The 23,561-nt window shown below is 43.2% G+C and overlaps 1 protein-coding gene across 2 annotated transcripts in view; it reads left to right on the top strand.

Annotated features, from left to right (window-relative positions):
* The window catches only part of HSPA12A (heat shock protein family A (Hsp70) member 12A), a 65,590-nt gene that overhangs the window by 23,521 nt on the left and 18,508 nt on the right, over positions 1 to 23,561 (top strand). For both annotated transcript variants that reach the window (XM_066620189.1, XM_066620190.1), the window contains exons 4-6: positions 169 to 355; positions 2,428 to 2,532; positions 10,299 to 10,415. In XM_066620189.1, coding sequence (XP_066476286.1) covers positions 169 to 355; positions 2,428 to 2,532; positions 10,299 to 10,415 — 409 coding nt within the window. The remainder of the gene's footprint in view (positions 1 to 168; positions 356 to 2,427; positions 2,533 to 10,298; positions 10,416 to 23,561) is intronic.

A 23,561-nucleotide genomic window follows, 5' to 3' on the forward strand; every position in this document is an offset into this window, starting at 1 on the left:
TGAACTGTGGATTTTGATCTCAGATCTTCTGGGAGCTATTCTGCTTTTCATTAAAAACATTTCAGAGTGATATTCCGTTCACATAACTGCTTGAACAAAGTGTGCTGTGTGCATGCTTAAGCATTTCAAAGTCTTATTGATTTTTAAATGACTTCCTCTATGTTTTAGGCGATGGGAAGGAGGAGATCCTGGTGTGTCCAATCAGAAGACACCAACAACTATCCTTTTAACTCCAGAAAGAAAATTCCACAGTTTTGGTTATGCAGCCAGAGATTTCTATCATGACCTGGACCCTAATGAATCAAAGCACTGGTTGTATTTTGAAAAATTTAAGATGAAGCTTCACACAACTGGTGTAAGTAATGACTGAATTCTACATTCTTCCTATTTCTTTTCTCAAACATAGCATTTTCTTGCAATAACATCTGTTGATCTTGTATGTAAAACTGGTAATGTAATACTTTCAATGGCATTTTGTTTCCCTCTCTCAGAAGGGTTCTCAAACCTTTTAAAATTAGTACCATTCTTAACACCACAGGTTGAATTATGGTCATAAAAACATCTACACACCACGTCATGTCTGGGATTAAATTTATTTTAGTACAGGCAAGTTGCAGGAGGGCTCACATAAATATCAGGTCAATTAACACTGTATGAAGAAGATGTGTTGAACACTGAACATTGGCAAGCATGAAAGGGAGATGTGCCTGCACATATACTGGGCAAGTAGAGAATATGCCCTAAGAAGCCATGATTAGCCATGGTCCCATGTGTTGGTTGATGACCAGGTTTGCAGGTGTCTCCCTTTTATATCTTGCAGTGTGCACATTGGGTCAATTCAGATGGTGCTTTGAACTGGTCCCCTTGATCATATAAAGCTGGCACTGGGCAAACATGTTATCCCCATTGCTCCATCATGCAGTACCTAATTGCACAGGAGTAATTTGTACCAACTGCTCTTCTACAAGGTATTCAAATACAATTTTAAAGTCCTATTTGAACAGTGCATAGAAAAAACACTCCCCCCTCTTGCACAGTTAGATGCTGGTGCACCCACACACTGAGGAGGGAGGAGAATGTGAATTCCCATGATCTTCCCTCATTTGACAGAGAGGGCTGGTTCAGAGTATTGGCTAAACTGGCCCTGTGTTAATCATTTGAATGTGTACTGCATTTCTGAAAGACACTTTTCAGTTACAAGATTACATTTGTGGCTGCATGCATGTAGATTACATGTATGCTGCAAAAATATTTATGTAATTGAATCCATATGCACACCAGACCAGAAATACAGTTCAAATATTACTAGTCAGTCACAAATTTGCCTTATTCCCCTGATGCTCGTGGCAGTCAAATTCATTAATTCATTCATTACTGTGACTGCCATGAATTTAACAGAATTTCGGCAACTTTCATTTCTAAGAGTTGTATTAAATCTGAAATCCAAAAACAGAACAGATCCTCTTGACAATTCCACTTTTATCCAAGAGAAACTGTATTGGATTTTTAATATATTCTTTGTCAAACAATTCCCTACTTTTGAAAGTAACCACAATAAAATTCTGTAGGTTTTCTGTCTCCTTTCTTTTAAAGGTATTTTTCCAATATAGTATTATATAAGAATGGAAAGATCAATCAGCCCAATCAGCCCTGCCAGTCCATTGCATGCAATGCCACTAATGGGGACTCACTGCATTCAAGGGTGAGAGGGGTGACCAGATGGCCCGGGAGAAGTAAAAATATCTTTTTTACTTATCTCCCCATAGTGCTTCTTGGCTCCATTGGGTCTCCTTGGGCCCACATCATGTTGGGCTAAGGAAAGGGTGATAGGATCCCAGCATACACTGCTGCAGCTGAGATCCTCTTCCTTCTGCCCCATAACCTCTCATGAGCCTTCTCAAATAACCCAGTCACCAACCTACCTGCTTCTCTGTTCCTGCACCATCATTAGCAAGCAGTTCAATGTTGGAGGTTGCCAGCTTAAGGCCACCATAGGATTGGGCCATAAGAGTTATAAAGGTTGTCATTTCATCATATTGCACACATTGATTTTGAGCCTTTGCCATGGTGTTTGGCTCATATCGCACTGTCAGCTGTATTCACTATCACAGCTACCTATGAGATGGCCATGAGATATACAAACTTTAAAGAAGCATAAGCTAAACTTGTGTCTCTTCGAAACCAGAGCTAGCAAGTGCAAAGATCCTGACACTTTTAAGGACATTGCAATGACACAATCCAGGAAATACTAACTAGTGTTGAAACTTTCTATCCAAGGGAAAATTACACAAAAGGCGTAAATATTTGGAGTAACATTTGAAAAAAATAATGAATCTCTCAAGAGTCGCAAATTCCATTTTCTCAAGTCAAGAGCATTGGATTCTGACACTTCCTTTTAATAATTTCCTGATGATTTCCTTCCTCCAGAATCTCTCTCTGGAAACAGACTTGACAGCTGCAAATGGCAAGAAAGTCAAAGCACTGGAAATATTTGGCTATGCTCTGCAGTACTTTAAGGAACAAGCATTAAAGGTAAAGAAAACCTTCCTGTTTTCAGCTGTATATTTATAATTGCAGCAAAAGCTGGTCCAACAAATTTAACCTTGCCAGACTTCAGCCTGCAGCGGTATTTGATGTAAACAAAATGGAACAGCTGTAGGAAATGCAGGAACTCTGATGATGCTGAAGTGTCCTAGATACTTGCACATGACCTCCTTCCTCACGAAGAATCAGTATCTAGGCAAATATGTAGAATCCCATGATGCGCGTACCGGTGGTGTCATGCCAGCTGTGTAGCAATCAATGAAAATTATTTCTGTCCTATATTTCAACACAACGAGAATATTTTCTCTGTGTCAAGATATTTGTTGAGTTAGACTAACATGCATATGAAGCGTGTGCTTGGCCTTGACATGCTTGTTTTTTGTTCTTTAAATAGTAGGTTCAGGGGAAGGATTTGAATTGGTACTGTGGAGTGGACGTTTGGGGTTCTCCCTTGGACCCTGTCATGATCCTGAGCCACTACTGTCACAATCTGCTCAAGAGCTTCCAGAGCTGTGTGGTTGGCCTGGCCCAGCTCCAGCTTATTTTCTTTCCAGATTGTAGCCCTTTCCTGTACTAAACCTATCTGTTAAAGGTGGCTTTAAAGTAGCATTTTGTTTGGTCCTTAATTGTCAGGAGGAGTTCTCCCATTCAGTGTCCTCCCAGGCTGGCCAGTCTTCTCTCTGGTTCCCTTCCCGATGGGAGAACAAAGGTGTGACATTTAAAATCGGCAACCACTCAATTTAATCAGCAGCTATTGACCTGTGCTCCAATAACCAGCCTATCTCTATGTCTCTTCCTCCTGGACACAGGGCAGACAGCCATGTGGTTCTCAGCCCTTCTGATAAGGGAGTGGAGGAACAAACCTTGTGAACTCTTTTTGGTGATCCTTTTCTAGTTTCAGCATAGACCCTTAAAAAAGAGTGGACTTGTGACATGCAGACAAATCGATTTTCCTTTTCCAAAATGTCAAGTATAAGGCATGTTGAATAAAGGATCTGGTTGCAAGTGAAACTTCAGTTATTTACAGGTTGTTGGTGTTGTACTTCTCAGTAACTGTATTTCAGTACCACACTATCCCAGTGTTCAGAATCCAGATTTGGAGAGCCAACTATATTTTACTTACAGTAGGTAAAGTTGTTACATCAAGGGGATACATCAAGGGGATACATCAAGGGGATGTATGATGGTATCAAGCAGGCCCTAGGTCCAACACAGAAGAAAATTGCCCCTCTGAAGTCTGCCACAGGCGAGGTCATCCAGGGTCGGACGCAGCAGATGGAACGCTGGGTGCAGCACTACTCTGAGCTATATTCCAGAGAAAATGTAGTCACCGAAGAAGCGCTGAACAACATTGAGTGCCTGCCTGTGCTGGAGGAGCTTGACAGTGAACCAACCCTAGAAGAACTTCACGTGGCCCTGGACTCCCTTGCCTTTGGCAAGGCACCTGGAAAAGACAGCATCCCTGCTGAAGTCCTAAAGTGCTGCAAAGAGATCATTGTCACTGAGCTGCATGAAATCCTCTGTCTCTGCTGGAGAGAAGGTGGAGTACCTCAAGACATGAGGGATGCAAACATCATCACGCTGTACAAGAACAAAGGTGACAGGGGTGACTGCAATAACTACCGTGGCATCTCTCTCCTTAGTGTTGTAGGAAAGTTGTTTGCCCGAGTTGCACTAAAGAGGCTCCAGGTACTTGCAGAGAGCATTTATCCAGAATCACAGTGCGGATTCCGAGCCAACAGGTCCACCACTGATATGGTATTCTCCCTTAGACAACTGCAGGAGAAATGCAGGGAACAGTGACAGCCACTCTTTATAGCCTTCATAGATCTCACGAAGGCCTTCGACCTGGTCAGCAGGGATGGCCTCTTCAAGATTCTCACCAAGATTGGATGTCCACCCAGGCTTCTCAGCATCATCCAGTCCTTCCACAAGGACATGAAGGGCACTGTTGTCTTCGATGGCTCCACATCAGACCCCTTTGACATCCGAAGCGGCGTGAAGCAGGGCTGTGTTTTTGCACCAACCTTGTTTGGGATTTTCTTCGCTGTCCTGCTGAAGCAGGCCTTTGGAACCGCAACAGAAGGCATCTATCTCCGGACCAGATCAGACGGAAAGCTCTTCAACCTCTCCAGACTGAGAACAAAGTCCAAAGTCCAGCTGGAATGTCTGCGTGACTTCCTCTTTGACGACGATGCAGCTGTCACTACCCACTCTGCCAAAGATCTCCAGCAGCTCATGGATCGTTTTAGCAAGGCCTGCCAAGATTTTGGACTGACAATCAGCCTGAAGAAAACACAGGTCATGGTTCAGGATGTGGACTCACCTCCCTGCATTACAATCTCTGCGCATGAACTGGAGGTTGTCCATGACTTTGTGTACCTTGGCTCAACGATCTCTGACACTCTTTCTCTCGATACTGAGCTAAACAAATTCATCGGTAAAGCAGCTACCACGTTTTCCAGACTCACAAAGTGAGTCTGGTCCAACAAGAAGCTGACGGAACATACCAAGATCCAGGTCTACAGAGCTTGTGTCCTGAGTACACTTCTGTACTGCAGCGAGTCATGGACTCTTCGCTCACAACAGGAGAGGAAACTGAACGCTTTCCACATGCGCTGCCTCCGACGCATTCTCGGCATCACCTGGCAGGACAAAGTTCCTAACAACACAGTCCTGGAATGTGCTGGAATCCCTAGCATGTATGCACTGCTGAAACAGAGACGCCTGCGTTGGCTCGGTCATGTCGTGAGAATGGATGATGGCCGGTTCCCAAAGGATCTCCTCTATGGAGAACTCGTGCAAGGAAAGCGCCCTACAGGTAGACCACAGCTGCGATACAAGGACATCTGCAAGAGGGATCTGAAGGCCTTAGGGATGGACCTCAACAAGTGGGAAACCCTGGCCTCTGAGCGGCCCGCTTGGAGGCAGGCTGTGCAACATGGCCTTTCCCAGTTTGAAGAGACACTTGGCCAACAGTCTGAGGCTAAGAGACAAAGAAGGAAGGCCCATAGCCAGGGAGACAGACCAGGGACAGACTGCACTTGCTCCCGTTGTGGAAGGGATTGTCACTCCCGAATTGGCCATTTCAGCCACACTAGAAGATGTTCCAAAACCACCTTTCAGAGCGCGATACCATAGTCTCTCGAGACTGAAGGTTGCCAACAAGGTAAAGTTGTTGTAAAGGGTCTACTTATACAAGTTAAACTGTCTGTTTGTTACTAACTTAACCTACTTTTTTGTTTATTTAGAATAGGTTTATTATTGTTGATTATTATCATTTTTCTCTGCATGCTATAGTCAGAAGTGACATGAGTTTCTACAGTCCTTAGCTCTGTGGTAGAATGTCTTAAGTTTGGTCCTGGGCATATTCAGTTCAAAATCAGTCAATTTTATTGTTTTTACCAAAACACTCAGCAGCATATACAATTATGAGCATATATAAGTAGGGACAGCTATCCAGAACAAAGCACACTCAAATTTCTTACAAACAATTGCTATAGCAACACACAATGGGGCAAAAAATCAAAACTTCACATATAGGCTAATAGGGTCAGAGCTGTCTGTAACAGAGCAGAAGAAAGATGTTGGGGTGCTAGTGAACAGCTAGTGAACAGCTCGACGAAAGTGTTGACCCAATGTGCGACGGCGGTGAAGAAAGCTAATTTCATACTTGGGATCATTAGAAAAGGGATTGAGAATAAAACATAATATTATGTCATTGTACAAATTGATGGTAAGGCCGCACCTGGAATATTGTGTCCAGTTCTGGTCGCCACATCTCAAAAAGGATATAGTGGAAATGTAAAAGGTGCAGGAAAAAGAGGCTACAGCATTTGGGGCTCTTCAGTCTGTAGAAAAAAGGAGCCTAAGGGGGTATATGATTGAGACATACAAAACTATGCAGAGGATGGCTAGAATGGGCAGGATTCCCTCTCACACAACACCACAACCAGGGGACATCCACTAAAATTGAATGTTGGAAGAGTTAGAACAGATAAAAGAAAACATTTCTTTACCCAGCGTGTAATTAGTCTGTGGAACTCCTTGCTACGGGTTATGGTGATGGCATCTGTCCTAGATGCCTTTAAAAGGGGACTGGAAAAGTTTCTGCAGCAAAAGTCCATCACAGGGTACAAGCCATGATAGGTATGTGCAATTTCCTGATTTTAGGCTACCTCAGAATGCCAGATGCAGGGGATGCAGATCTCTTGTTGTCTTGTGTACTCCCTGAGGCATCTGGTGGGCCACGGTGAGATTCAGGAAGCTGGTCTAGATGGGTTTTTGGCCTGATCCAGTGGGCTCTTCTTATGTTTTCAGGTTTTAATGCTCATTTTGACAACGTTATGATTCTTTGCACTTTTTTAGTGGTTGTTGGCTTGTGTATATCATCCTGTAGAAACCTAATTTTATAACAAAATAGCTCTATTGGCCGTTCTGTCTAAAGAAGGGAGAAGCCTGTTCTTCTTGGGGCTCCTGTAACGCAGAGGGCAGAACAAATACATAATACAGGAGGTTTCCACCATATTGATTCCACAAATGGAGAGTCTAATTTAAACACAGCATTGGGTAAATACCCGTCAATAACCATGATTTCCATAGTCTGAAAAAGGATGGTAGTGAATGCCTCCTTTTGCTTACAAGCAGTAAGTTCATCAAGATAATCTTCATCTTGGTGGCCTCTGTTCAGTTCCCACATTGGAAATCGTACAGAGCCACTCAACAAATATCAATTACAGGTAAGTGCAACCTGGATTTCTCAGCCAAAGAAACCTGAGCCATGACATCTCAGGTTAAAGGATTTCAGTTTTGAATACTGTAAAAAATCTTTGTTTGGGACTCTGGAGAACCAGTCAGAGTAGACTCGTGTTGGATGAACTTTCTTTGACTCTGTATAATGCAGTTCCTTACATCTTTTTCCAAACCCCTTTATATTGCCAAATAATCTTCGGAGACACATTGACTATGTCTTTCCCTTAAAAAGCTAGAATCATATGCAACTCTGGACAGATTAGTACATTAAAGGAACAGGAGAACAGAGACCGTGATATGGTGAAGCCCATCTTCTCTAGGTGGCAAGCCAACAGACAGTATGTTTGAGCAGAAACATATGAAATGATGTAGCGGTGCTAAAATGGCTACCACTGCATCCTGTGGGGGGCTGTTGCAAAGGACTCTTCTGGGTAAGGGAACAACAAATCCTTTACCTGGAAGTAAGCTTCTACAGCACAAGGGAGTCTACATGGAACTGTGCTAGCTAAATTGCAGGATTGGGTTCAGGAAGGGAGTTAGGATTTGATAGCTGAATCCAGACCATATCCACCCATATCCTGTTGCAGCCCTGTTCCACGCCACCCTGCCTCTCCCATCACTTTACCTCTCTCAGCAGCTTCTTCCACCTGCTCTGGAGCACACGGGAAGGCTCAGGTCTTCCCACTAGCACTGGCTGCTTTACAACAGTCAGCACCAGCGGACCATGCATTTCACTACTACCAGGCCCCATTACAATTCGGCCATTAAAGATGTTAACACTTACATTGATATGTTGATGGTCCATCCTCATTGGCAATCTTTCCAATGTGGCCTACACTCGCTCCATGTTTTTCGGTCTAGTGCGACTGTCGTCCAGTGCGGCAGTCCCTGTGGTTTAAATGACCTGGAAAAGGTATCTGACCAGCGATTAGCTGGTCGGCCGCGGGTTCTTTTGACATGGTATGGGATCCAGTGCATGATTCTGGTGCTCCATCAGTCGTCTGTTCAGCAGATGACGTGTCCTGCCCATCTGTGCTTTGCAGAAGCCATGTACTTGAGTGGGTCGCGGATCTTGGATTCTTGCTGGAGTTCTTGACTTCTGAGACATGTTGCCATTGCTTTCAGCGGTTCATTCTGAGGAGGCATCTTTCAAGTGCCCGGTGGGTGGTTCGCATGGCAGTAACTATGGTCTTGTTATCGGCCCATGTTTCTGTGGCATAGCAAAAAGCCGGAAGTACTATGGAGTCAAACAGGTGGGCTCCCAGTTGTGGATCCTGGATCTGACTGGTGACTTCTCGGATTAATCCCATGGCAGCCCTCGCAGCTTTCCTTCGTCTCCCAATCTCCATCATTAGATCGTTGGCCATGTTCACTTCACGTCCCAAGTAGATGTAGCTGTCAACTTTATTCAGGGTGGCACCACAGAGTTGCATGTTGCTGTTGTCACACCATTGGTTGGTCATCGTCTGAGTTTTATTCATATTCGTCTCCAAGCTTTGCCTACTTTATTCAGCTCATTCAGCATCTCGTTCATCTCCATTGTATTGTTGCTGATAAGCACGATGTTGTCTGCGAACCGCAGTTTTGAGAGCTTCTTTCCATTGATCAACAGACCCTTATGGTCCCAATCAAGTTGGCTCATGGCATACTGAAGAGCTGAGGTAAAGAGCTTCGGGGAGATGGTGTCACTATGTCAGACTCCTTTTTCAATGGGGATGCTCAGCTTGCGGTCAAACAATTGGATGGTTGTTGATGTCCCGGTGTTGCATTGTTCTAGGATGTTGATGTATGACGGGTCCATTCTGGCGTGCAGGAGAGTGTTGAGGACGGCGTTGACTTCTGCTGAGTCGAAGGCCTTTTTGTGGTCCACGAACATCAGCATAAGCGGCATCTTGTACTCTTGGCATTGCTTGATCAGCTGGGTAATAGTGTGGATATGATCCATGCAGCAGAAGCCCTTTCAGAAGCCGGCTTGTTCCACTGGCTGGTATGTGTCCAGTGTTGACTCCAGTCGGTTCAGGATGATCTTGGTAAAATCTTTGTAGGGGATTCATAGCAAAGCAATTGGCTGGTAGTTGCCGACATCTTCTTTGTCACCCTTCTTGTGGATCAGGACCGTCTCTGAGTTTTTCCATTGCTTGGGGATATTCCCAATCTCAAGGTAGGAGTTAAAGTGAAAGGCCAGCAGTTTGTGGATGCTTTCATCTCCTGCTCTGAGGAGGTCCACAGAGATTCCGTCACAAGGCCTGCCATGTTGCTGTTAAAGAATCCATTGCTGAGTACCGGAAGAAGAAACTCCTTTCAACTGCTGCTCAGCGAGGTAGTCTGAAACGCTGTCGAAGAGACCTTACTGACCAACAACTTGTTACCACCTGCCTGAAGGATAGCACCGGAAGACCGAGAACCGCAAGAGCAGACGTAGAACACATCACTGCGAACTTCTACACAGAGCTATACCAATCCACTACGCCTGTCCCAAGGTGTCCCTCTCCAACAGACGAGAAGCCACTGCCCATCCTCACCTGTGAAGTCAAGAAAGAATGTTGAATGACTGAATGGCCATTCAGTCGCTGAAGAATGTTAGCACTTACTTGAAATAAATAAAATGTGTAGAATATGGTTTCTCGTAAACCAGCAAATTTTTTTTAGCCTGAATGCTTAATAGAATCCATTTAGAGCAGGCTGTACCTTCATCATGAAGTCCGGATGTTGTATACATTGTTGCCAGATTTTGTGTTTGAACTGGAGAAAAACTTTTCCTTCCTGATTTCTCACTTTTCTGTTGGCTTTCTTGGCAAGATGTAACCAAAACCCGGTTCTGACATTCTATGCGTTCTTAAGATGTCTGTCAGTGATTTGAACATGCTGCCATAGACTTAACATTAAGAATAATGAAAAGTGCAACTTATTTTCTCAGGAGCCAGTAGAAAATATCATTTTTTGGAACCAGCTGTCATTGATTTGAAACCTCACTGCCACTTGTCTGCTTTCATTTTTTCCAGGAACTGGGTGATCAAGCAGGATCAGAGTTTGAAAACTCTGATGTACGATGGGTTATCACAGTGCCAGCTATCTGGAAGCAACCTGCAAAGCAGTTCATGAGGCAAGCTGCATACAAGGTAAGATGAGATGTGGCCATAAAAGAAGTTTAACAACCTTGGTTGGTTCTCTGGTTAATATATATGTCCTTAAAGTCACAAAGCGATGGTCAACTACTGCCTCTCCAACTCCCTGAACGTGCCTCAGTTTCTCCTATAATTTTTAAAAAAAATTTGTTTAGAGGTTCTGCGTAGTACAACAGAATGATACAAAAAATTAGGGAGAAGCTGTGTTAAATCCATTAGGACATTAATGTAGTATTTATAATAGGCTTATTGTTAGGCAATTAGCTCATTTCAAATTCAAGAATAGATGAAAATGAGATCTTTTTAAAAAAACTCTCTGCTCTGAGGGATAGGGCATGCATGCTTACTTAAGCTGCAGAGTTCTAGGAATTAAATTGTGTTTCTAAGCTATATCAGTGATCTAAGAGGCAGGCAGCTTGCCAACATTGTCCCAAGCATATATTGTCCAGAATCCTGTAAAACAGGATCTTTTATCCCATGTCAGCAGACTGCATTAGGAAGCTAAACCAGTCTGAGGGCTGGTACAGATTACAGGTCCATTGGTAACTTGGAATCACCTGTGGGGAAAGGGCAAGTACGTGCACATCTCCCATCACCCAGTGTCTTGTCATTCCACTGGCTCATTGCTTGGAGGAGATTCATCTGAATGGCCTGAACTGTGCTGTTTTAAATATGACTGGAACTGCAGTTTAAAGTTTAAATGTTCAAGTAGTATTTAAACTGTTTGTGATGCGGTCATAATCATGTGAGGACAAGCTGCCCTCACATGATTATGCAGCAGAATAATGGCATGCCAGTTAGAGGGAAGAAGTCCCTCACATGTGTGCAAATGTTCCTCCCCCATGTGTTTTGAAGGGTTCTGGTGTTCATATTGTTTGAATTGGCCCTGAAACTCCTAGGCTTTAGAGCTTGGCCAATGAACTGATAAAAGCCTTTAGGGTAAGAGGGTATCCACCCCCTTTATGATGCAAGCCAATCACCAGTGAATAAGAGGGGATACTTGTGATAAACCAGTTTGAGCAAGGCAAGGCAGGAATGACATCATGCACCAAAGCAACTGTGATCCTGGCCCCTGTGCCACCTGAGGCCAGCACTGCAAAATGCCACCCCCAGGCCTAAAAATGTGACAAAAGTGACATTTTTAGACCTTATCAGGACCAAAGAGAGTGCCCTTGGCATCCCCAGCCCCTGGTAAGCCTGCTAAGGCCTCCAGAAAGCCTAAAAAGGACCCAAAGGGGTCCTTAAAAGCCTAAAAAGTCCTGTAAAGGGCCTTAAGGGCGAAAAAATGGGTGGTGGGGGAGAGGGTCATGGCTCAGCCCCTGCCATGTGGTACCCTGGAGCACTTGTCCTCCTGACCCCTCAGGTATACCAGTGCACCAGAGCTGGACACATCTGCCTGGCAACCAGCTGATTAGCATTTAAAATGAGGCATGCGGGCAGTTCTCATCAGGCATACAGACAGTCCACAAAACACTTCCTGGAAAGTCTGCTCAAGAAAAAAAAGTTGAGCAGGCCCTGCACTGTATGTGATTGAGATTCATCTGAATGGCCTGAAGTAAAGAAGTAAAGAAAGTTAAATCATCACATATTCTACTTAGGGCTGGCTAGTCTGCAATCTTTGCTAACTTCCTAAATTAAACCTCTGTCATTTTAAGGTGCTAATTCTGCTAATATGCACATTGTTCACTACAAGAACATCCAAGATAATTTCTGCTCTGAAGACCTCCACATTTGTATCTGGAGAGGGGAGCTCGTCTAAGAGTAGCATTCAGTATGATGCAAAACTATTGAAAGAGCCTCACTTGCTCCATCATGTCCTAGCTCACACACTGAATGAGTGCAGATGTCGACATTTTATTCAAAAAGGCCAAATTCCATGATCAGAAAGCATAGATAGTTCTGAGGTCAACATACATTAAGCATGTTTGCAACATTTTTTTTTATTCCAGGGCAAGGCGAGGATTATGCAGAATGTGGTATAATTGGTGGCAAGGGAGGTGATGGAAGTGGTAGGATGCAGTGAAGGCAATACGTGTAAGGGGAGGCTGAAATAAATGATTGTGGGATCTTGGGAGCTGCTAAAGAATTTACGGCACCCATTACTTTGGGTTGCTGAATCCCGAGTAAGCAGTCTAGTTCTTGAGTTTTGCAGAACCGTAAGAGCTCTGGGGTTTTTTGTTTTTAAAGGAAGGTGATACATATGCCAACAGATTCTGCACCTTCCAGCCATCTCTGTGCTGCATGGCACCATCACAACTATGCAAATTCCTAGAGTTCTTACACAGCCACCTATAGTGAGAATGTGCCGACACTAACAAGAACAAAAGCAAAAGGTGCGAGAAGCAAAACAGTCCGCAAGCTGAATGTATAGGATGTACATAATTAGTTTGCAGCATGCCTGTTGTCTTTATTTAGATTCCTCTGGCTACACCTATCTACACAGCTGATCCCTCCTTTGTTTCCTGCACACTGAAGGAGTTTAGAAATCTGTCTGCAACATAGATATTACACAGTGGTTAATGTATAGTAATATCTTGAATGCAGACATGAGATGCAACCAGTTTGAGTGGAGGAATGGCAGAAGGGGGGGGGGAGAGAGAGAGACTGCTTAATCCTTTCCCTAATGGCAACTTTTCTACACAAAACAGAGCCAAAAAAACAGATCCAACCATCCTGCTTTTCCATCTTCTGGGTGAAAGACAGAGGTATCTCAGAGGTGCTTTTCATTAAAAAAAAAAAAAAAGCACAAAACCGTCATCTGAAGACTTTTACATACTTGATGTGTCATGTACAGTTTGGTCCTGATCGAAGACTAAACTGGATATGCAGAAAGCAGGACCAGAACAAGAATCACATGCCTTGAACTTTGGCAGTTCTGAGGAGTGTTGTTTTTTTTTTGAGCGATGCCATCTGTGGCTCCTCTAATCCTCCAGTCTGCCGTTTTGAACTAGCAGGGATCATCAGTATAGATACTAGCACAATCCTTATGTGTCTTTTGCATGTTGAGTGCATTGAAACAGGACAATTGACACCTGATCTCCCCTAGTAACCATGGTAGACCTAAACTTCATCTGACATTTCTTAAATAATGGCATGATAAATTTAAAAAAGGGGTGGGAGTAAATATCCATGATGATGAAATTTTATGCCTCTTATTTTCAGGACAGAAATACATTATGTCAGAATTGAAATTGTGAACTAATATAGGGATTATCTAATTTCAAAGTGTGATGCAGAGGAGAAAGTGATGTTCTCTTTGTATTATTAAGAGCCCAATCCTGTCCTGGGCCTGCCCATAGTGTGCAGTGGTGCTGGTACAGCCTCCCCTGCATGCTATGGGTCAGCTGGGGACAAGAAAGTGACAGAGAGGTAAGTAAAAAAAATTTCTACTTACCTACTCTTCCACACCATAGTCCCCAGTGGGCTCACCTGGAGCTGCACCAGCTCCTTAGTTGACATAAATCTGAGTGGCTCCAGGAGGAGCATGTTGAGGCCAGGGGCATAGGATATTGGTGGAGCTAATTTTGCGGATATCCACCCCAGCCTGCCTTTGACATGCCCCAATCCCTGCTCTGATCTTCCCCTTGAACCATTCCACCAACTTACTTGCTGCGGTGGGGGCTGAATGCTCCATTGGTGTGCACCCAAACCATTCACGCTGTTTGCCAGCCGTTCACGCTGGCAGCACCAGCCTGCATGCTATCACAGCGGCTGCTGCACAAGTTCTGTCAACTCATGGGACAGATAGGATTGTCCTGTAAGAAGCACATACCCCGTCTTCCACACACATATACACCCTTTCTGATCACCATCTTCTTTAAGATGCTGTAAACCAAGAAATGAACTCAGTGGAACCTACATCTGAGTAGTCATTGGGCTGCTAGTGTCTGTTCTTTATTTTAGACTTGTCCATGTCTTTGCCATGTTTAGATGTGCATATCTTTCCACTAGTTAGCAGCTTGTATTTTAATTTCTTTAGCTAGCAAAAATGGCATAAACCACTAGCAGTGACTATGTGATGCATGTTTCCTATATGTTGTATGAGTATTTCAAAGTAACCCCCTAACATTTTGTTTAGAGCCACCCTAATCATTTTGAATATCTTTTACCTGTCTCTAATGTTGAGCAACATTTTTTTCAACAGTCTATGTTTGTGGGATTGCTAATACTAGTGCCAGAAGCAAATCACTTAAAGGTTCTCATGGAAGGACACGGTCATAGGTAAAGCTGAAACATTAGAGACTCGTGTGTTATCTTTGTCTGTTGTCGCTTGCCTGGTGTTTATGTGCATGTGTACCCATGGAATAGAAACCAGTAGTGCAAGGAAAACAGGTAGTCTAATGATCTATTCATATTTCCCATTTGTGGCACAATGGAGTGTTGTCAAATAGTGTCTGCATCTGTTGTAATTTTTTTGTCTGTGCTTGTGTGTTTATCAACCAGCCTGATAGTTAGTGAAATTTTAGTTGAGAATTTGTAGTTAGCGTGAATAAATCTTAGGAAAATATCGACATGGAAGTACAGGTAGTTGAGGCCCACAAAATGGTTGTGCTGTGTGTTATCTGAAGGAGCCTTCTGGACTGTTTTGGTTGGAAAAATGGAATAAAACTGGGAAAACATAGATAAAATAAAATTATGTATTGCGTCGAACATTATAACAGAAGGAATTACAGATAATTTGGATTAGTAAATTATATTCCAGTAATTGTTGTAGGACCCAGTTTATTCTATAGATCAAACACATCAGATCAGGAGTGTCAAACTTAAGGCTGATGGGCCAAATGCAGCCCACAGAAACAATTTATCTGGCCCCCATTATAACTGGGTTCTCCCAACATGATAATTGTGCTCTCTCATATCTTGAAAATATGAACAAGATTAGCACATTTCCTCTTCTGTCATTTGCAGCTAATAGTTTCTATGTGAGAACATAGTCCTTATGTCTGTCCATCATTTGCTTAGTGATGTCACTTCCTGCTTAATGATGTAACTTCTGGCCCTCAGTAGGCAGCACGAATGCTAACCAGCCCTCTGTTTGAAATGAGTTTGACACCCCTGCACCAGATATATTAAGAGAAAATAACTATCAAGTACTAGAATAAGCAGAGATTATAAGAAAAATTTGCAATTATCTCATGATTGAAAAATGTATTGGTAGCAGAAACAGAAGGTGCCCAGTGGAAGAGGAAGATAGCTATGACATTGCTTTCAAGCATAAGGTTACCTTTGTGGCAAATCACTACTTATGGCAAGCATTAGTACTTGGTAATCTGTAAGATTTTTAAATTTTTCTAACCTTTTAAATGTAGTGGTAATATAATGGTGTTTAGTTTCCACAAGTATTTAATTTTTCTTGTCAACCCAGAAATAATTGCATGGTGAAATTCTGGTAAGCCTCTATACTACTGGTGGCCCCCATGTGGTTAAAGGTGGTACCTTCCACTGGTGCTTTTTAAGGGATGATGCTGTATCATGTTTAGTTTCATTGCTGTTGAGAGTACCAAGGTATGCAGTGGCGTCGCTAGGGGGATGTGGATGGTGCGGGCTGCACCAGGTGATGCGCACAGGGGGGCTGGCACACACTGGGAGAATGACATGCTAAAATTGCGGTGGTTAGGAGTAATACCATCATGTTTATATACCATCGGATGTGGAATGTCTAGCAGAATGCAATGCAAAAAGCCAAAGTGAAATATCTCCTTTCTATCAAAAGTTATGGCCAAAAAACCAGAGAACAAAAAATGCATGAAGTCCTATGGAAAGTGAAACTGAGCAGTATCGCACATTTACTTGCGAGTAGGTGAACTTGCCTTAGTCTGTCAGAAAGGGCAGGCTGAGAGGAATCCAATGACACCAGAATGGTGCTGATCCAGTGAATGCAGCCCCCTAAAGCACCTGAGAAGGAAGTCCCTCCCTCCAAGCAGACGAATGTATTGAGCCCTAAGGAAAGCAACACGAAGCCTCATGGTTGCGTTTACTCATGAGTAAGCAAACATGCCTTGGCTAGTGGTCAGGCCAGGCAAAGGGGAATGTGAATGGTCATGATCTGATGGAACTGGAGCTCAACAAATGCTCCAGAAGGCAGCCTCTCCCTCCCCCCAAAGGATCAAAACAGAGGCTTTAGCTGATAAGGTGAACTTTTTTGAGACTTACGAAGCCAGGTGGATCCTGACAGTTTTCTGGTTTAAGCAGAAGTTCTTAAATTGAACTGGGCACTGGGTAGGGCTGAAAACTTTACTGATTTTAAAGGTGGGTTGTTATTGCAGGCAGGCTACAGAGGAAATTCACTTTGTGGACCAGGGCTGGCTTCTACTTATTTAATTATTTGTTTTACTTTAATTATTTATACTTATTTATTTTAATTTGCCTGATGATGTCACTTCCACCATGACATAACTTCTGGTGGGTCTTGGACAGATTGTCATTCTAAAAAGTGGATCCCAGTGTTAAAAGTTTGAGAACTGCTGCAATAAGGGGTTAGTAAATTGACACCCTGGAGGGGTGTGACACCACTAGAGGACAAAATCACAGTTTGGAGGAATAATACCATCATGTTATATATCAATCAATGTGTAATTTCATGCAGAATGTGCTCTATCTTTGTTGTATCAAAACGTACAGCCAAAAAACCAGTGGGGGCAGAGTGATGGTACATTACCACGCCCACCAACTGGGTTGTTGCCCTGCCCACTGCATGGGGGGTGATGCGCTAGCTTCCCGCACCGGGTGACGTGAACCCTAGTGATGCCACTGAAGGTTTGTACGGTTCCTTAAAGCATGAGGAGGAAGCGGAAGAGGAGGAGGAGGAAAATAATTATTTACATGAATGCAAGGAATTCTAGATATTATCACTTGAGAAATTTTGGCTACTTTGAATTTCTCAAAATAAGATATTCCAATGTTTCTGCATCCTGTTATGTTGGCTTTTATTAGACTTTTTTGCCCCTGAATAAAACTCAACCCTTTGAAACACTTCAGAAGCTACGTTAGATATGCATAGGAAGTTGTTTGTTATTGATTGATTTTAAAAGATTTCTATCTTGCCTCATTCTCAAAGGACTCACACAACACATCATAAAAACAGTAAAACAACAATACAACAGTATTGTTTAGCTAAGGAAGAGGTCACAGGACCCCAGGCAGTCCTCTTCCGCCTGTGCTGCAGCCACTGGGTCCTGCCCTCTCTGCTCACCCCTGGGGCTCAGAGTGCCTTCCAGAATGCCTCTGGAAGGCCTTAAAATATGACTTCCAATTTTTTGGCAAAACAGGAAGTGATATTTAAGGCCTTAAAACGTCACTTCCGGTTTTGCCGGAATAATGAATTTGACATTCTTAGCCATTCCAGAGGCCTTAGAAGGTGTTCTGAGGCTCAGGGAAGCTACACATGGCCTCTCCAGGCCTCAGAACACCCTCCAGAAACTACAGGAGTGCAACGCTGTTCACATTTGGAGGGGGTGCGGAGGTGGCGCAGGTTGGGGCAGCCCTGGAAGGTGTGCCCCGGGGCAGCACACCTTCCAGCTATGCCACTGCAATACTGCGCATCAGAAACCAACACAGGTGGAAGAGACAGAAGCAGCCAAAGACTGAACAAAACCAGGAAGGGCAGGAGTAAATAAATAGGTTTTCAAGGAATAAAATAACAAAAAGGGGGGAATGGGAACAGTGAATCTCCTGGGGAAGTGAGTTCCACGAACAGTTCTATGAAGTACTGAACTGGCTCTCATTTACTCATCACTTCTGAGTCTCCAAAACACAGCATCTCTCTCCATTCCAAAAACCACAACCTCTCCCCCTCACAAAACCAGCTGTCTCCAAAACCAGCGCTTTTCAGATGGATTGCACCCACCTGAAAGTGCAACATGGCTGTGCATGTGTGCATGCTTCTGTGTGTACATATGTACACACACTTTCAGTGTGAACATTTGTTCCACTGTCCAGTAGTTTCCATAGGTTTGCAATTCAGGCATCATTGTTGAAAAGGAGCTGCTGCTTAAAAATGTATTTATTCTTCTGTGGTCATCTGACCTTTCATCTTTAGTTTAGATAGGTTAGGAAACACTACAGTAGAGATAGCACAAAAAAGAATGTCATTTCCTACATGCTGAAGTTATAATTAATAAGAGCCAGGCAAACCATAGGTGGCATATAATCTAATTATATTTGTTATTAATGCATTATTAGTGTGTTATTAATATTAATGTGTTATTTCTTAAGTAATTAAAAACAAGATGTTGTATAGTATGACAAAGTTATGTGCTTTTGGTAGATCATGGGCCAGTTGGAATTTGGTTGCTAACTAAGCTTTGTTTGTATAGGTCACAAATTTTTAGCCCATACCTAAATGTTTTATATATATATAGTTCTTTCTGAACTCTTAAGTTTTGTGGAATGTGACTGGATATGGGCAAAATATCTGCTGAATCCTGCACTGAACATACAGTGTCATAAGAAGAGCCCTACTGGATCAGGCCAAAGGCCCATCTAGTCAAGCTTCCTGTATCTCACAGTGGCCCACCAAATGCCACAGGGAGTACATTGTGTCTGTGAATTGGATGGTATGTCTGATCCTCCTCCTCTCCTCCAATACCTCCACTGCCTCAGTGTCGGGAAAGACCTCTTCCCGAAGCCCTGGAGAGCTGCTGCAGACAATACTGAGCTAGACAGATCAATGGTCTGACTCACTGTAAGACAGCTTCATCTGTTTGATCGCATAATTTGCTTCTAAGTATTCCAGATTCCCTGGCAAGATAACTGTAACTTATAGCCCAAACTATTCAAATTGCATGTTTGCAGTTAGTTTTTATACTAAATTCTGTTTGCTTGGCTTAAGCTGTCTACTTGCAGGCATGGCTCACAAATATGTTTTGATGCAGGATTTCCGAAGGCATTCATGGGATATTTGATTTTATAGAAACTGAAATAGTATTTTTAGGATAGTGGATGATTGATTTGATATTGTACAGCAGACATGTTATAGTTGTTGTCAGTTCCTGGCTAATTCCTATATCTATTACGGAAAGCTCTTCAGGAACAAAGGCAAGTGATGATGTAAAGCTGCAAGGCTGCACTTCATTTCCTGCCAACCTTTGCAGAGAGTAGCCAAAGCATCAGGAATTAACCACATTAGCAGTATTACGGGAAATGGAGGAACTCATTTAATTGACACTTGCTGGTAGAGACAGATTGTTGTCAGTGAACGGATCGGCATTATTACTGCTAGTTCTCGTGGCCGTGATTCTTCTGGTGATACTTTTCACTTATGGACTCTCTTTTTAGCATAAACACCCATGCTGTTACAAAGCTATAATTTAGTATGAGCATTGCAATATTTTCAAGCCATAATTAATTAAGGAAGCTTAATTGATCGTAGTGTTAAAATGCATGGAGCAGGAAATGTGCACTAACAGATTTCAATTTGCACCTGCTAATTGCGGCAGTTAGGTTTGCGCAAATATATCGAATGCGCCACACTAATGGAATACTCCGCAATCCTGCATTTGTACGTATAGCATAACTAACTGCTAACAGCTTCGGAACTTAAGCAGAGCAGGACCCGAGCTGATGCGCCTTGTAAATGACCAGAAACATTTTAGCGCATCCTTGCAAAAATATGACAACTGACAAACTAAATGAGCTATCAAATGTTAGCGCTATCTATAAAAGCTGCACTTACCGACCGACCCTCTGCATCTTGTGAAACACAATTTATCACTGATTACGCTCCTCTATACTATGGCTTCATCCACTACACTGTGGTGTTTTTACAGCAGCTGTGGTTTGTGGGGGGCAGCTAAAACCACATTGTTGCTGTGGAAAAGCAGAATGTGTGCTGGGTAGAGAAGCATCTCTGTCCTTTTTCTAAAAAGTGCCAGGATTTGCTTCGATTGAGGTGATCTGGGAGATGTTTCCTCAAAGCATTTGCATTTTCAAGGGCAAATGATGATGGACCAAGTTTCTGAAACCTCTCATATGGGTCCACATTTAGGAGGTGGGAGTGGGAAACTACAACACAGGGAAGGGGAGTTTTAACTGTCATCATTGTCACCATCCCCCACCGTGGTCCCAATTTGGGAAGGGGAAGCATCCATGAGTGCAAATTTTATTCGTCATTTCTATAGTACCTTCAGCAAATGACTCAAGAAGCAATTTATTTTGCAAAAATTTTTAATGAGGAGAGGCATATTACATTGGCTGATAACAATCTTTTTGCTTGTTTGTTTTTTTTTGTTTAACCCCTCAGCCAGAGACCTCTGAACAAAAGGAAATTCTTGGGCAATATGAGGAAGGCTTTGGGCTGGAAATTAATTTACATGAAATCCAAAATATTGTGCCTTTGTATGAACTCAGAAGCGTGGGTCTCTCTCCAGACAATCTCCTATCTGACAATAAGGACCCACTGCTTTAAATACCTAGAATCATCACCACTTAGCAATTAATTAAATTAGCTCTCATGTGTGAATATGGACCCATTAATGCTAAATTAGATACAGTTTGAGATCTTGGCACACTTGGATCTTGGTAAATTTAGCATGGTTAGAGAGGATTACTGCCGTTCAGATGAGGCTTCTTCCAAAGATAAACTTCTTTTTTCAAGCTTTGCCTGTGTAGTACTTATGCAAAACTTTCATAAATGCCCATGAATCACGCTATATAAATGCTGATAAGAGTAATAATAAATGGCAAGCACTTCTAGAAATGTCATTAGATCGTGGTAGTAGGTCTAGGATTGGAAGAAATGCTTTTGCCAACTTTTCAGTAATAGAGGTTTCAGGGTACCAAGTGTCCTCTTATTATGAGGCAGTTTAGACAAATGATAGACATGATTGGAAATTCTGCAGCAGTTTTGTGAGTTGCTACAGAACCCTGGAGTCAGAACTCATGCAGATGTTGCACTTACTATGGATGTATGATCAGGTGTGGTGAGGTGGATTGTTATCACATTGGTTTTTATTCTAATTGATGCTTTGCAGGGCATGGTGGGGTGGTGCTCTTATTCATTGTGGTTGAGAGTGATAACATTGTGTTCTTAGGCTCTCTGTTGTCTGTTTTTAAAAATTATTATTGAAAGCATGGAACAACTTTTCTGCTTAATGGTTGAAAACATGGCGCCACATGGTTAATGCTCCCTTCTGTGGCGGCAGCAGGTGCTGCAGTTATTTATAGCAAAGTGAAAGCGTTGGAAATAAGGAAGATGAGTAATAATGTAGAAAGGGGGGAAGAAACCCTGTGGAAAGGACAATGAAAAAGAAAATAAAGAACCAAGTTGGTGCAGGGGGACAGAAGTGATGGAGTCATAGAGAATAAAGTAGGGGGTAAAGTAGGGGGGAGAAAATATGAGGAAAAAGTGAAGGAAATAAAGAGTTAAAGGAGAAACAAACAGTAGGGATGGGCAGGGAGAGTGAACCCGAAAGAATAGGACATTGGAAGGGATGAAAGAAAAGCTAGACATGAGACAGAGCAAAGGGTGAAAGAGGAATGAAACAGAGAGCAAGAAGAGTGGGGGAGCTGAGAAGAGATGCAAAGTTAACAGTGGGAGAGGGAAGAAGCAATGGAAGCGTGTCAGTGCTGCTCCAGGGCACAGTGAGCTGAGGAAGGGCTGCTTTTAGCAAGTTGTAGCAGCAGCTGACAAAATAGAAAATAAAAAGCCAGTCCTCCTGAGCAGCTCTTCACGTGATCACTGCCGTCTTGTCCCAACTGTCTGGGAGCTCTTCTGTCGCAGAATCCAAGATGCGAATACCTGAGGTGGGAGGAGAGAATCAACGTGCCCCTCACACATGGAAAGCAGTACAGGTGAACAGCAGCGTCACACAATCAGATATTATTTCCTGAGATGTGTGTAACAGCCCAGTCCTATCCCAGATTGAGCTGTTGTGCACAGTCATTTACAAAAATGGAAATAAGTGAACCTTTGTACACTTGCTCTGGGGAAGGCCTCTGTTTTCTGTATAGGTCTCCTGCACCAGCTCTTTTGCTGACCCAGGATCGCAAAGTAAGAGTGGCGGAGAGGGAGTGGATTTGGCTGCATTGGAGTGCCGCCAAATCCACTCTCTCCCTTCCTCATTCCACCTCCCTCCTCCCTGCCTAGAAACTCCCCCATTCCTTCCATTCCCCTCCCCATTCTGCCCACCACCTGCCCCAACCACCAACTTGTTGGCGCCGGCAGATGCAGTCAGCTCCACTGATGCGCCCACTGGGCTGCCGTTGATTCCGCCGGTGGCCTCACACTACTCATTGGCAGAAGTGACGTTTCACTAGCATCCTCCTCTTTCTGCCAACAGAATGTGAGCCAACAGTGGATCTTCCTAGAGAGGAGGCAAAACCAGATTATTGTTACCTGGTCTGATATTTTTCTTTCAACCATATGAACAGAATCAGTTGGCATCGAGTCTGCCCTTTCTTCACAGTTCTGGAAGAACACTGCATCCATTATTGTAGAGGTCTGCAATCCTTAATGCTTTTTTGTACTGCATTAGCTCAGTACTGGCTTTCTTGCAATTTATCATGCAGCTTTCCCCCCCTCCCCCGATTTGTATTCATGCTTTTGAGGCAGGATGCATCTTGCTTTATGTGATTTTCCCCCCAGTATTTGATTACTATGGTGCTGCGTAACTTAAGATTTTGAATTATTAAATTCTAGAGCATGATGTATAGGCATGTTAAAATGAGAATTTCAAATTGGGTGGGTGGGTGGATTGGTGAGTGTGTGAAAATTATGATAAACTCAAGATTAAGTAAATAGTTTTTTTAGGCTTTCTATCCACACCTTCTATACAAAGGTTGCACCGTCCTAAAGGGAGTTGAATTGGTGCAGGCCTCCCTGTTCCTGCTTAAATGTCGCAAATGTGCCATAAGACATTTTTGCATGGACTCAAGGGCCAGCAGCCACCAGCACAATGACATACACTGACCTGCGGGCACTGGATCCAGTCCCCATACCAGCTGGCACAGTTAAGTGTGTGCCGGATGGCGCAGGGGTGGGAGAGGATGGCAGGAGAGCGTTTTGGAGGTGTGGATGGGGCATTTCTGGGTAGGGGAGGGTTGAACAGGGGCAGATCAGGCTCAGGATGGGGAGAAATCGACGACAGCAGTGCACGCTGTAACCCCCACTCCTGGGTTTTGGAGAACTACATTGGCTTTTTG

Source organism: Tiliqua scincoides, chromosome 3 (genome assembly GCF_035046505.1).
Source record: "Tiliqua scincoides isolate rTilSci1 chromosome 3, rTilSci1.hap2, whole genome shotgun sequence".
Taxonomy (NCBI): Eukaryota; Metazoa; Chordata; class Lepidosauria; order Squamata; family Scincidae; genus Tiliqua; species Tiliqua scincoides.